Source organism: Macaca mulatta, chromosome 10 (assembly GCF_049350105.2).
Source record: "Macaca mulatta isolate MMU2019108-1 chromosome 10, T2T-MMU8v2.0, whole genome shotgun sequence".
Classification (NCBI taxonomy): Eukaryota; Metazoa; Chordata; class Mammalia; order Primates; family Cercopithecidae; genus Macaca; species Macaca mulatta.
In genome coordinates, this window is record NC_133415.1 from 98,508,853 (window position 1) to 98,523,345 (window position 14,493).

General features: G+C 39.9%; 1 protein-coding gene across 2 annotated transcripts; it reads left to right on the forward strand.

Annotated features, from left to right (window-relative positions):
- The first annotated feature begins 1,126 nt into the window (after positions 1-1,126).
- Positions 1,127-9,305, forward strand: WFDC13 (WAP four-disulfide core domain 13). 2 transcript variants are annotated; one of them, XM_077948891.1, is made up of 4 exons: positions 1,127-1,701; positions 3,946-4,096; positions 5,346-5,410; positions 5,489-9,305. In XM_077948891.1, the coding sequence occupies exons 1-3, from the start codon at positions 1,614-1,616 to the stop codon at positions 5,386-5,388; spliced, it is 282 nt and encodes a 93-aa protein (XP_077805017.1). In that variant the 5' UTR covers positions 1,127-1,613; the 3' UTR covers positions 5,389-5,410; positions 5,489-9,305. The 2 variants fall into 2 exon arrangements, with proteins under 2 accessions (XP_077805017.1, NP_001180375.1); NM_001193446.1 differs by lacking the exon at positions 5,489-9,305 and having other exon boundaries at positions 1,614-1,701; positions 5,346-5,388.
- Positions 9,306-14,493: the final 5,188 nt, after the last annotated feature.

Sequence of the window (14,493 nt, forward strand, 5' to 3'; positions counted from 1 at the left end):
TATATTACCATAGAAATGGCTTAATGTTTGAAAATCTGAATGTTCAACGCATTAACAGATTAAAGGAGATAAAAATGTTATCATCTCAATATACACAGAAAAAAGCAATACACATAATCTGACATAAACATATTTAAAATTTCTTGTTATATTAGGAATGAAAGAAAACTTTCTAAACCTGATAGAGGGTGCTTATGAGACACTAAAGTGGAGACAGTTCTAAAAGAGAAAACAAGAAGTTTTCATTTTAAATCGGGTATCAGACAAAAATACACACTATCACCACTTACAGATGATGATGTACTCAAGGGCCTAGCCAGCACAGTGAGGCATTAAAAATGGCTTAAAGTTTGAAGAAGAAAACTATAACTGTTCTTATTTGGATATGATAAACACTGAAGAGAACACACAAAGAAACCATAATAAACAACGGGAGAATTTAGCAAGCTAACTAGCTACAGATTCATTGAAAGAAGAAAAGATCCAAGGTTTAAAGAGAGGAAAGCAAGTTTGAAATAGTATTTGTAAAAAGTGGGAACCCTGGCTTACTTAGTTGAAGAAACTTAGTAAGACTACCAAACCCTTTTTGGTCTGGTGATGGTGCATCTATTGTGCTGTTTAGTAGCACAGTTGAATTATTTTCCCCCAGCAACAAATATCTGCCTAGGTTCAAGCTTCAATGAAATTGATGGTTGGATTCACTCAGGGCTGCAGTTTTTGTAGGCAGATTCAAACAAGGAGATTTAAATGACAGGTTCTGAATCCTACATTGATAGAAAGAAAAGTAATCACCTAGAGGGGAGGACTATAAAATAGGGAAGTGAAGAGTCAATGTTTGTTGGTTTCAGTCAAATAATTGTTATGGTGGAGATTTTTGAGCCAACTGGAAAGTTAACTTCTCTACATGAGCAGTAAACAAAAGGAATTAATTGAAAAGTTATGATACCATTTACAATTTCCTTTTAAAACTTCAAGCCTCAGACCGGGCACGGTGGCTCTCATCTGTAATCCTAGCACTTTGAGAGGCTGACGAGGGTGGATCACCTGAGGTCAGGAGTCCAAGACTAGCCTGGATAACCCCAGTGAAACCCTGTCTCTACTGAAAATACAAAAATTAGCCGGACGTGGTGGTACACACCTGTAATCCCAGCGACTCAGGAATTGCTTGAACCCAGGAGGAGGAGGCTGCAGTGAGCCGAGATCGCACCACTGTACTCCAGCCTGTGTGACAGAGTGAGACTCCACCAAAAAAAAAAAAAAAAAAAAATTCAATCCTCTGTGAATAAATATAACAAAGACATGTACAATTTCCACAGGGAAAAATTATTTAAAATGTTAAGGGATATGAATAAGATCTAGATACAGATGAAAGAGATAGCAAGGTCAAGACTAGAGGGATAAAGGAGGATATGAAAACACTATATGACCCTGGAGTGGGTGTGATTGGGAGGTGCTTGGATTTCCGCCCTGCCTGCTTTGATTGGAGTACACGGTGAAAGGCTAATCACACTGGGCCTCCACTTTGCCCTCTTTCCTTCTCTTCTCGTCACAGCAGTGCCTGGTCAAACCCAGCAATCCTTGGCCAGAACTTACTCACCCGTCCCACTGGCACCATGAAGCCTGTGCTGCCTCTCCAGTTCCTGGTGGTGTTCTGCCTAGCACTGCAGCTGGTGCCTGGGAGTCCCAAGGAGCGTGTTCTGAGTAGGTGCTGGGTCTGGGCCCAAGGAGGGAAGTAACATTTGTGGACAGGAGAGAATCTGAGGGCTGACAGTCTGTCACACCTCTTGGAAAAATACAGTGTCATGTTCAAGGGCCCAAGCTTTATTATTGGCAAGATCTAGGTTTGAATCCCTGCTCTGTTGCTGAGTGACCTTGGGCAAAGTATCTGGGTCTTAGGTTTTTATCCTTATAATGAACACAATTATATGGGGATCGTTGGAGGAGAACAGATAATGCATGCAGACATAGCTCACTCTTACTAAACCATGGTAAATGCTCAGTAATATTAAATGCTGTAAACGTGATCAGCTTCATCATCCAGCTTAGTCTTGCTGCCCATGGCTCCTTCATGGATGCTTGGATTCCCTTTTCAAGCATTAAAACAGAGAGACAACAAAGTTGGTAGAACTCAAGCTGGAATCTACATAATCTTGGCCTTGAAGGATGTTTTGGGAAGGAAGGAAAGGAAGTTTTGCATTTTATTCCACATTTTCAAACTCCAGAGGTACTGCAGAATTACCGGCAATTAGCATCAATGGGACAGTGTAGAGTCCATCTCAGTAGCCACCCACTGCCCAGCTCAACTCAAAAGAGCTCTAGCTATAGTAATGTTGACCTTAGCCAATACCAAGTGGGAAAAGAACTGTTATTCATCATACATCCACTTTTCTATGGGGAAAACATCTTCAGAATACTGGTGGCTCAGAAGAGGGATATGTGTGGTAGCTCATGTGTCTAGGGAGGCTAGATCCTGCTTTAGAAGTTTCAGAAAAGTCATGTAGGTTTGTAGGACTAAGAGGGACTGAGCAAGCTACAAGAAAACAGGAGTGCCCAGGGTAGAGTTAATTGAAAAATCAGAATTTGAGGAAAGGCACAAAGAGGCTTTCTAAAAGACTGGTAAGTGCTGTGAGTGAAGTTGGGACCAGATACCCAGAAGAGGGGTCAAGACTTGAAAAGGGTGACCTCTCTGAGATCTCTGGATCATGGTGTCTATCCCTAAACTGCTCTATTGAGCCCCAGGCTCTTCAAAGTGTGGACTAGTTCCAATTTCTTGCAGTGCCCCAGTGAGCTACAGAAGAGCTGAGAGGCCAGGGGTGAGTACTAGTTATTGGTCTCTGTTAAATTGTCAACAGCTTGGACCTCAGCTTATTTTACCCCAATTCTGGTGCCATTTGCTTCTACAGTTATAGTCATGACCTCTTTCTTCATTCATTCCTTTCAAACCATCATAATATCCTATAGATTTCCTTCTAATTGCAAATATTTGCAGAGCAATAGACCCACAGATGGGCAATAGAATGCCCCACTTTTGACTTTTGCCCCCAAAGAAAGGGAGAGTCACAAGATACAAAAATTAGGACCTGGAAGGGCTTGGGGAAAGGGGTTAATGGGGCCCATCCTTAGAGTCCAGGAATAGAAAGGAGACTGTGGGTTGTGGCCTTAGGAAAGAATCTCCCAGGGCAGGTAGGTCTTAGCTTTGAACTGAAATACTTGGGGGTAAGGGAGGAAATAGGAAGTAAACATAAAGATGCTTATTCTTCTCTAACAGTAGAAAGTGGGGCATCCTGGTGCTCTGGCCTCCTGACTGAGAGACACCACGGAAGAAAAAGAAGCTGAATATTTGAACCCCATTCTGAAATCCCCACCCTTCTTACCACGAAAGAAGTCATTCTCAGAACTTATTTGTGAATTGGGTCCCAGCTCTCTGATCCAGTACCTTCAGTTTACTGCTTGGTCTTCATCCTTTACCAAAACTTACCTTTCACTCATTATTCCTATACACAAATAACCCACATTAGGTTAACCCCAGGGTAAACTATGTTGTTACCAAGAAGCTCTACAACTTGCTCAAGAACACACAATGAGTCAGTACAGAACGAACGTACAAACCTCTTTCTTGTTCACCACATACACCATTAATACCCTTGATATCGATCCAACCATAGTCAATGGGGACTTGGCATCTGAACTACAAGGATGGTGAATGACCAGTGGGTGCAGGGTTCTACCGAACTCTATTCTTGATCAAAAAATATCCATGCCCTGCTTCCCTGCTCAGAACTCAGACGAAGGCAGCAGCTGAGGACAAACCTGATGCCACCACCCTGGAACCATGCAAGGCAGATGAGGGTGGCAGGTTTCCTGGCAGTTCCCTGGGCTTTCTGAGTTCTGAACATTACTCCAGCCTGTTGGTGAGGCCCTTCTCTTACTTGTTCTGTGTTCCAGAGTATATCTTGGAACCTCCACCCTGCATATCAGCGCCTGAAAACTGTACTCAACTGTGTACAATGCAGGAAGATTGCCAGAAAGGATTTCAGTGCTGTTCATCCTTCTGTGGGATAGTCTGTTCATCAGATACACTTCAAAAGCGCAAGAGGTAAGAATATCTCATATCCAGGCCTGATCCTAGAGCTGCTGGTGGGAGCCCAGCAGAAGAGTCTCTTACCAGCAACTGTGCTGGATCTCTCCTTTCTTTTTTCTTGGTGGCCATGTTGCCAACATGCCAAGGGCAATTTCCATAAAAGTCCTGATTAGAAAAGCCCTCCTCCCCTCCCAATCACCACATCCCATCACCACATCCATGAATCTCTGTCTCTGCCTCTCTGAACTCACCCACAAATCCCTTTATCCACAGACCTTCCCCCGACCCAGAATCCACCCTTATCCCAGGGACACTCTACCTGCAGGTGTAACCAAAATCCCAAAGCAAAATTTGTCCTACACTTTTGCTTGCCCTCCTTTCACAAGACACCATCCTTTGGCCACCAGTGTTCTTGGGCTCTGGAGATCCAGCCCAAAGGAAGTTTTGGTTAATTGTACAGACATAAACACTAGCCGCAAGCCTGCTAAATGGAGTGTGCTCCCAGGGCACAGAAAGAACATAGGGTGCTGATGAGACATATGGTTTCTAATCCCATCTTGCAACTATGTCTTTCTATGACCTTGAGTAAGACAATTCCTTCTTTTTTACTTTCTTTTTCTCATGAGTAAAATAAGGACTCTTGTTTTTTCCTGCTTTGCAAGGCCCAAATGAAATTTCAAAAGACCCACAGTGAAAGACTCAACCAATGAGCCTCTTGAGGGAAGCCTGGCAGTCTTGTTCCCTGCTGTATTCCCTACCATGAGCAGAATACCCAGCATATGAGATAATGTGCAGAGTGATTAAGCATGGGCTCAAAGCCAAACACCTGCGCTCAAATCCTGGCTCTACCACTTCTTAGATAAGTGACCTTAGACAAGCTAATGAACCTCTCTCTGGGCATCAACTTCCTCATCTTTAAGACTGGAATAATAATAGTGAGGTTAAAATAGACAATCCATGTAAGCTTTAAAACATTACTTGCCAACATAATTGCTGTGAATGCTGGCGATTAGGCAACCACTTCTTTTTGAAGAGACTAGCCCTTGCAATTAAATTCCACATCTTTCAATGTTCTACGTTGGAATGCAGAAGTATATATATAACTCTTTGGTGTCATTGAGTTTTTTGAGGTTCTGCATTCCCTATAGCGAGAGAACTGAGATTCATGGTTTAATGTTAATGGTGGAAGTAATTGAAAGAAAAAAATATATCTCTAAAAATAAAACTTCACCAGTTAATATTTGAAAATCTTTTTCTTCTACAGATACAAACCCAAGGGCTCAGAAGTCATCATGCCTACCAACTGAGGCATATTTCCTAGCGCATTTTGTAAGTAGAGGGATTTGGTCTGGCCTTCCTTGTGTGAGATTCCCAGGGATGCTCACTTTCTTCCTGTACCCTCATCAGGGGCACCACATTCCCACAAGATCAGAATGGCCTCTCATTACCTGATTGCCCCCTCCTCCATCATTCCCCTCCAAGGGCTATCTTTGCACTCCCTGAAAGGGGCAGGGTGCAGTCCAGCATGAATTCTGCAACACAGAGCAACATGAGGAACCAAGTCATGGCCCAGGGGGAACCCAGGGCACTCAGATCTGAGGCTTTGTCAGGGAACAAGCTCTTCCAGCCTCCGGGTTAACAGCACCCTGGGCAAGGACTCAAGCTGAGCCCTTCACGCTCTGAGACTTTGGTCTGCTCACTGTACCTCTCTGAGACAGTCACCTCCCTCATTGAAAGATGAAGAAAACATCCATGCCTTGGGGTATTGGGAGGACAACACAAGGTCATGTAGATGGAAGAACTTGGTCTCTGCAAAGGTAGAAACTGTCAGCAACTCACTTACAAGGTCACTCATTCTGGGTTCCAGTTTTTTCTCTGAAAAAAGAGGGAGTGGGCCGGATGCAGTGGCTCACACCTGTAATCCCAGCACTTTGGGAGGCTGAGGTGGGCGGATCACGAAGTCAGGAGGTCGAGACCAGCCTGACCAACATGGTGAAACCCCGTCTCTACTGAAAATACAAAAATTAGTTGGGCATGATGGTGCGCACCTGGAATCCCAGCTACTCAGGAGGCTGAGGCAGGAGAATTGCTTGAACGCAGGAGGCGGAGGTTGCTGTGAGCCAAGAGCACGCCATTGCACCCCAGCCTGGGCAACAGAGTGAGACTCCATCTCAAAAAAAAAAGAGGGAGTGGGAATCATCTTTATTATTTTACTGATGCTTCAAGAATAGTGAACAAAATGGAGTCCTGTGGAATTCCACCACCAAAAAAAAAAAAGATAGTATTCATAAGTTGGTGGATTTTGTTTCAGAGTATTTGAAAGAAAAAATTAGAAGTTTAGGGTCTTCTAATGGGCCTTCTGATGTCTCCAGATGTTCCAAATTAGAATGGTGGTCTTTCATCTTAGTCCTTTAATTAACCCTGTACAAAGGAACGTGATAAATAGTAGCAGGTGGAGGCCAGTGGAGCAGTTTAGGCACATGAGCACTTGCCCAGGCTCTAGTGAGCCCACCATGCTGCTGATGAGCTCCTACTCATGCTTCAAGGTTCCTATTAAATTAAACACTCCATAGAAACTTCACCGGTTCACTCCAGACAGAATTAGTCCCTCTGTTTGTCTTTTGCAGTGCCCTATCTTTGTCCTACCATAACCTTATCAGACTTTCTTATAATTGTTCAAGTTAGCATTTTCTTTGTTTAGAGTATGAGTCCCATAAAAGCAGAAACTGTGTCTGACTTCTTTGCCATGGAACCCTGGCACCTAGCGCCAGGCCTTGCACATAGTAAGGATGCAATTCAGACTTTTCAAATAGGGTTGAGAAGAGGCTGACAAAAAGTAGATCAATTCTAACATTTGATGAGTTTTCCCTACAAAGAAAATCTTCACTGAACAGTCCAAAGTCCCTCAAATATCAGCTGCCTACTATTTTCTTAAAACTATATTTACTTATGAAAACTTACAATATGCTAAAAAAACAAAAAAAGAAAGCCCGATGGTATCCATTCACATGGGGTAATATCTCTGTACTATGGTCAAGGGTCCTAGCTACTCTGGGACACAGTCCAGCTCTGGCCTGCTGACCTGGTGATGCTGGGCACCTCCTAAGTCCTCGGAACCCCAATGTGTCCATCTGTAAAATGCAGATGGAAAATATCTAACCCTTAGCTGTGTCATCAAGATGAAATAAAAGGACACATGCAAAGCACATAGAAGACTGCTGGCAGAGAATATAAGAAGAACGTATTATTATCCACATCTTGTCAATTCTTCCTTTATCCAAAATTCCTGTTTTATAAAGGGATCACAGTGTACTTTCTACCTTAAACTCCAGTTGTTTGGTTGGTTGCTTTTTAATTTCTCTGAGTCAGTGATCAGTGAACATTGCACTTGTTTTAAGTTAACGCAGTATTCACTGATCTTCAAAATATCTTCTTAAGAGAGAACAAGGTAAAAAGTACTGCATCAAAATAATGTGATTAAATCTCATGATGAAAGATAGGCTAATTTAACAGAGATCTGAATTCCTCTACTAAATTTCCAGTGAGTGACTATGGAAGACTTTGCTTCCCTCTGCAAATCCCCTATGAATGTTACCAACCTGGAAATGTGTGGTCACCTAGTCCCACAATTCTACTTTTCTTCCAATTGCAGCCCTTCTAAATGAACTTTTCCCAAGATAAAATTATCTTGTCCATATCTTGCTCTTCTCTTCAATGACACCATTCTAATCTGACTCACTCCCTAGTGACCCCTGGTCCAGGGCAGGAAATACTGTTCAGAAAATCTATAGACTCTTTTACTACCAGAAACTGACCATATGTGGTTCAAATTGACCTGAGTGAGGAAGGTCTCTTACATACAGGTTGGCTATCACTGTTTCAATAATCTGAGTTTGATCTATCCAATACTGTAGGCACTGGTCACAAGAGGCTATTTAAATGTTAATTCATATGAATTACAATAAAATAAAATATTCAATCAGTTTCTTAGCCTTACTTTCCATTTCAAGTGTTGAATAACCACATGTGGTTAGTAGCTACCATATTGCACATTATAAACATGGAACACAGAAAGTTCTAATGGAAAGCATTGCTTTAAGCTACACAAAGCTGATGGCTAAAAAATGATGGCTAATTAAAGGTCATCATGACAGAGGGCACCCTCTATGACAGCCTCATGTTAGACTCCAGGAAAAGTTTTTGGGGGCTATTTATTTAAGGAGTTCCTAAGCATAGCCTGACAAGAGACAATTCAATGACAGTAATTCTCTAGAGACCCAACATGATATCACCCATGAATGTTTAAAGAATCCAGAAGAACAAGTGGACTAATTATGTTTCCTTCCCCACAGGCCTCTACAAAGTTTTTTCTTGGTCCACCTTTAGGAAGGTATTGAGAAGCAAGAAATTGGAGGCCCAATATCTAACTTGCAAATCATTTTTTAGCTTGGCAATAAAGGCTAATCTACCATAAAACTCTTGAAGCTTAAACTTTAGGTCAACACTTGCAAGAGCCCCTTCCAAAGCTCAGCACACTTTCCTCCTGGAATGAGGAGAGGAAGCAGGAACCCCACTTTGGCATAGAGATAAACAGCACTGTTCCAGTCCAGGGATGCTGTCTGTGCCCTGGTGGTGGTCTTAAGGACCTATCACATCAATATCTGGACAACCCTCACTGATTACGTGTCCTAGGTTCCACTCATCAGGCTAATTGATCCCAAATTTAACCTCAGGGAGAAATATCAACCAGACACTGCACAGCAACCTCCCTGGGGCCAGCCTTCAAGTCTTCATGGCCATATCATGAACCCAGGACAGACACAGTGGGGGTGGTGAGGACCTGATAAAGATGGATCAGTGACTAAGAGGCTGCAATAAGGTGTCATGAAATCAAAATCAAAGGGCTAGAACTCTCCAAGGTCTTGCCCCAGGCACGTAGCACCACCTGAGCCAGAAACTGCAGAGGACATGACAGATGTGGCATTACTGATAAGTTATGGGAATGGAAATAATCTTTCCTAAACTACCAACCATAACTTTAAATTTTTGATCAACCATGCTAGAGCAAAGACTGAATTATCCTTCTGTTCTCTCTATAGAAATGATATAAAAATTATAGTCATAAGAGACAATCAAAAATAATTAGCCACAAAATATTAAAAAGGTATTATGAAGGTATTTAAAATAATAATAATAAAGCGTGTTATTTTTCTGGGATTCATGATATTTAATGTGTTCGTAAGCTTTTGTAAGTTTGTAACTTGTTGCAATTTATTTTTCATTTCAAATAAATATTCACTTACGTGCCTAATTTTGCGTTAGTAGTTCTGCATTATTTTTCTAAAACAAGATATCCATAATTATACAAGCATCAAGTTCCACAAAGCCTGGGCCTTTCTCTGCTTGGCTCCTTTACTTCACCTCTGTACCAGTGAGCCTTGTGTTCCTCATTAGGAAAACAGCATAAGCAATTGTTCTTCATTTTGACAAGACTATACAAAAAGATCAAATGATATAATATGCATAAAAATATGTTGTACGCACTGTGACAGAAATATGAATGGTTATGATTATTGTTAACATTTTGAGGACTTACTGCGAAGGGTGAGATATAAGGAATGGCATTAAGGAAGAAGAAAAATGGATTATCACCCCTTCATCAGTGAATATAATCTATACACCATGACTTTTCACTTAACCATAGTTGTGCTACTATGGCCAGTCATCTAAATTCTTCAAAACTTGAATTTTTCATGCTTAAAATAGAGATAACACCACTTACCTTACATAATTTGTGACACTAAGTTCTTGATTGTAGTCTGGTGGTTGGGAGGCTTAAGTAACCAGTAACTCAGCAGTATGAACTTGCTTTGAAGGTAACATGGCCGGACTGGAAAGTACCTGACACATAACCATACAGGACAGGCTGACCCTCCAGGATGAAATCTTGAAGGGATGCTTCAGCCAACCATGAGTTTATTTAGTTTATTAAGAACAAGTGACAGGCATGGGGAATGTTGGAAAAGATGCTCTAATAGGTAGGTCCAACTCTTCCCCAGGGGAGTGAATAAAGATGAAAAGCTAAGAGACAAGAATGTGGCCACAATGAAGCCAGAATAAAACTGGTCAAAAAATAACGATGCTTATGGATATCTTGCAAATTCTTGCTGGGAGTTATCTTCTAAGTCCATCCCAGCAGAGATGGTGAAAGATCAGTAGTTCAGTAGGGGCTATACCAAGTCAATAAGGAGGCTTGGGAGACACAATGAAAGAAGAGTCACCTTTTCTTGCTGTCACCTGGGAAGAAGATAAATATGAATAATATGAAGACTGTGGCCCTCTGGAGAGCACCCCTGTCACTCTGTCATTGTCTCCTTTAAGTGCTTAGTCAACAATGCAACATAATTTTAGGTTTGCTGGGAAAGGTGGGTTTGGCTGTGTTAGGAATGGAATTTACAATTTTGAAGGTGAAATCTTGTTTGTTCATGGGTTCTGCTTTCCAGGCTCAGAGCCAAGACTCGTATACAAGTTTTGAGGACAAAACTTTGTTTAATTCGTCTCTATATACCCAACATTGAGAATAGTTACTGAAATATAGTAGGAGCTCAATAAGTAAGTACCTTTTAATGAGGGGAGAAAGGATAAAATGCTAAAATATTGAGGCAGGAGAATTGTTTGACTCTCAGGAGGATGCAGTGAGCTGAGATCATGCTGCTTCACTCCAGCCTGGATGAAAGAGTAAAACTCTGTCTCAAAAAGGAAAAAAAGAAAGAAAGAAAGAAAAGAAAAGTACTTGAGAAAAATTCAACATTTTTTTCATAGTAAAAACTCTCAACAAATTAGGTATACAAGCCATGTACCTCCATATAATAAAGGACGTATATAACAAGCCCATAGCTAACATCATACTCAATAATGAAAAGCTAAAAGCTTTGCCTCTAAGATCAGGAATAAGACAAGGATGCCCACTCTCACCACTTCTATTCAACAAAATACTTGAAATCCTATCCAGAACAATTAGGCAAGAAAAAGAAATAAAAGGCATCCAAGTATGAAAGGAGAAGGAAACAGAGACAATAGGAAAATTGTCTCTGTTTACAGATGGCATCTTATGTGTATAAAACTCTAAAGACTCAATAACAAAAATATCTGTTGGAACTAATAAACAAATTCAATAAAGGTGCAGGATAAAATAATCAATATACAAAAATTAGTTGAATTTCTCTACACTAACTGTAAACTATCCATAAAAGAAATCAAGAAAAATAATCCCATTTACAATAGCATGAAAAAGAATAAAATAGAAGTAAATATAACCAAAGAGATGAAGGATCTGTACACTAAAAACTACAGAATATTGATAAAAGAAATTATAGATGAGACACAAAAAATGAAAAGATATCCCATGTTCATGTGTTGGAAAAATTAATATTGTTAAAATGTTCATAATGCCCAAATTACTCTACAGATTCAATGCAATATCTATCAAAATTCCAATGATATTTTTCACAGAAATAGAAAAAATAATACTAAAATTCATGTGAGCTACAAAAGACACTGAATAGCTAAAGAAATTCTGAGCAAAAAGAACAAAGCTGGAAGCATCACACTTCCTGATTTTAAACTATATTGCAAAACTACAGTAATCCAAAAAGTATGGTACTAGCATAAAAAACAGACACATATGGCAATGAAACAGAATACAGAGCCCAGAATTAAACCCATGCAGATATGGTCAACTAACTTCCAGCAAAGGCACCAAGAATATACAACAGGGAAAGGATAATCTCTTCAGTAAATGATATTGGGAAAACTCACACCATACACAAAAATCAATTCAAAATAGATGAAAGACTTAAACATAAGACTTGAAACTGTAAAACTCTTAGAAGAAAACAGGGACAAAGTTCCATTGGTCTGGACAATGATTTTTTAATTTGAAACCAAAAGCACAAGAAACAAAAACACAAATAAACAAGGGGGACTACACTTTCTGCACAGCAAAGGAAACAATCAACAAAATGAGAATGTAACCTATGGAATGGAGAAAATCTTTGTAAAAAATGCATTTGATAACAGTTAATATACAAAATATATAAGGAACTCCTACAACTCAATAACAAAAAAAAACACAATTAAAAAATAGTAAAAGGCCCTGAATAGACATTTTTTCAAAGACATACTAATGGCCAACAAGTCTATGAAAAGATGTTCAACATCATTAATCATTAGGAAAATGCAAATAAAAACCATATGAGCTATCATATCACACTTGCCAGGTGCCTATTATCAAAAAGTCAAAAGATAAGTGTTGGCAAAGATGTGGAGAAAAGGAAACCCTTGCACACCGTTAGTGGGAATTCAAAATGGTGCAGCCACTATGGAAAACAGAGTGAATGTTCCTTTTAAAATTAAAAATAGAACTACCATATGATCCATTGATCCCACTTTTGAATATTTATTCAAAATTATTGAAATTAGGATCTCAAAGAGATATTAGCACTTAGCACTTCTATGTTCATTGCAGCACTAGTCACAACAGCCAAGATGTGAAAACAATCTTATTACATTGACAGATGAAGGCATTTTTTGAAATGTAGTATATGCATACATTGGAATACTATTCAGCCTTTAAAAAAGGAAATTCTGTAACATGTTACAACATAGATGAACCTTGAGGACATTATGCTAAGTGAAAAAAGCCAGTCACAGGAAGATAAATACTTCATGACTCCACTTATAAGAAGAATCTAAAGCAGTAAAATTTATAGAATCAACAGTGAAACAGTGGTTGTCAGGGCCTGGGTGGAGGTGAAATGGGTAATTAGCAGTTAACAGGCATAAAGTTTCAGTCAAGCAAAAGAAATAAGTTCTAGGGATCTAGTATACAACACAGTACCTATAGTCAACAAAAACATACTATACACTTAAAAATATGTTAAAACAGTAGACTTCATGTTAAGTGCTTTTACCACAATAAAATAAAATTTGAAAAAAGAAAGAATAGGGGCTGGGCACAGTGGCTCACGCCTGTAATCCCAGCACTTTGGGAGGCCGAGGCAGGCAGATCATGAGGTCAGGAGTTCAAGACCAACTTGGCCAACATAGTGAAACCCTGTCTCTACTAAAAATACAAAAATTAGCCAGGCATGGTGGCGCACACCTATAATCCCAACTACTCAGGAGGCTGAGGCAGGAAAATTGCTTGAACCCAGGGGGCAGAGGTTGCAGTGAGCCAAGATCATGCCACTGCACTCCAGCCTAGACAACAGAGCGAGACTCCATTTCAAAAAAAAAAAAAGAAGAAGAAGGAATAGGAAGCCATTAAACAAGTTTACTAAGTAGAAACAATCTCCTAAAACAGAAAACACCAAGTCCACACAATTTTCAGAAAAGTTCAATCAAATAGATCATTTCAATCTTATATGAAATCATCCAGCGACTAGAAATGACTATTCCTGAATTCAGTCTTTGAGGCCAATATAGTCTTAGTGCTCAAACCAAATAAGGAGAGCATGAGAAATGAAAATTACCAGCCAATCTAATTCACAAAACGTAGATAGAAAAATCTTATACAGCATATTAGCAAACTAAATTCAGTAGTGTATAAAAAGATTATTTAGTATAAGCAACTTTATCCCAGAAATGCAAGAGTAAAAATGAGAAAAAACTATGAATATAATTCACTGTATAATAATTTAAAAGCCATGTGATAATCCCAACAGATGCAAAACATAGTTTTACAAAATTCAAATTCTGACATTTTACATTTTTAACACACTGGGAATATAAGGGAGTATCCTTAACAAGATAAAGTGTAGGCATTTTTTTTTTAAGTAAAACCTACAGTATACATCATTCTTACAGGTGTGAAACTATTAGAAGCATTCCCTTAAAATCTACAAGAAAAAAAGACAGGGATGACCACTACACAGCTTCTATGCCACAATGTACTAAAGATTCTAGCTAGAGCAATGTTAAAAAATAGAAATTTAAAGCATTCATAATTGGAATAGAAGGCACAAAATCATCATTAGTCACAGATGATAACTGCCTATTTTTGTAGAAGGCAAAGAGAACCACATACAAATTATTTAGAAATAACAAGAGAACATAGGAAGGTGACTAGATATAAGATTAATATATGGCTGGGTGCAGTGACTCACGCCTGTAATCCCAGCACTCTGGGATTACAAGGCAGGCGGATCACGAGGTCAGGAGATCGAGACCATCCTGGCTAACACGGTGAAACCCCGTCTCTACTAAAAATACAAAACATTAGCCGGGCATGGTGGCGGGTGCCTGTAGTCACAACTACTCGGGAGGCTGAGGCAGGAGAATGGCATGAACCCGGGAAGCGGAGCTTGCAGTGAGCCGAGATCGCACCACTGCACTCCTACCTCGGCTACAGA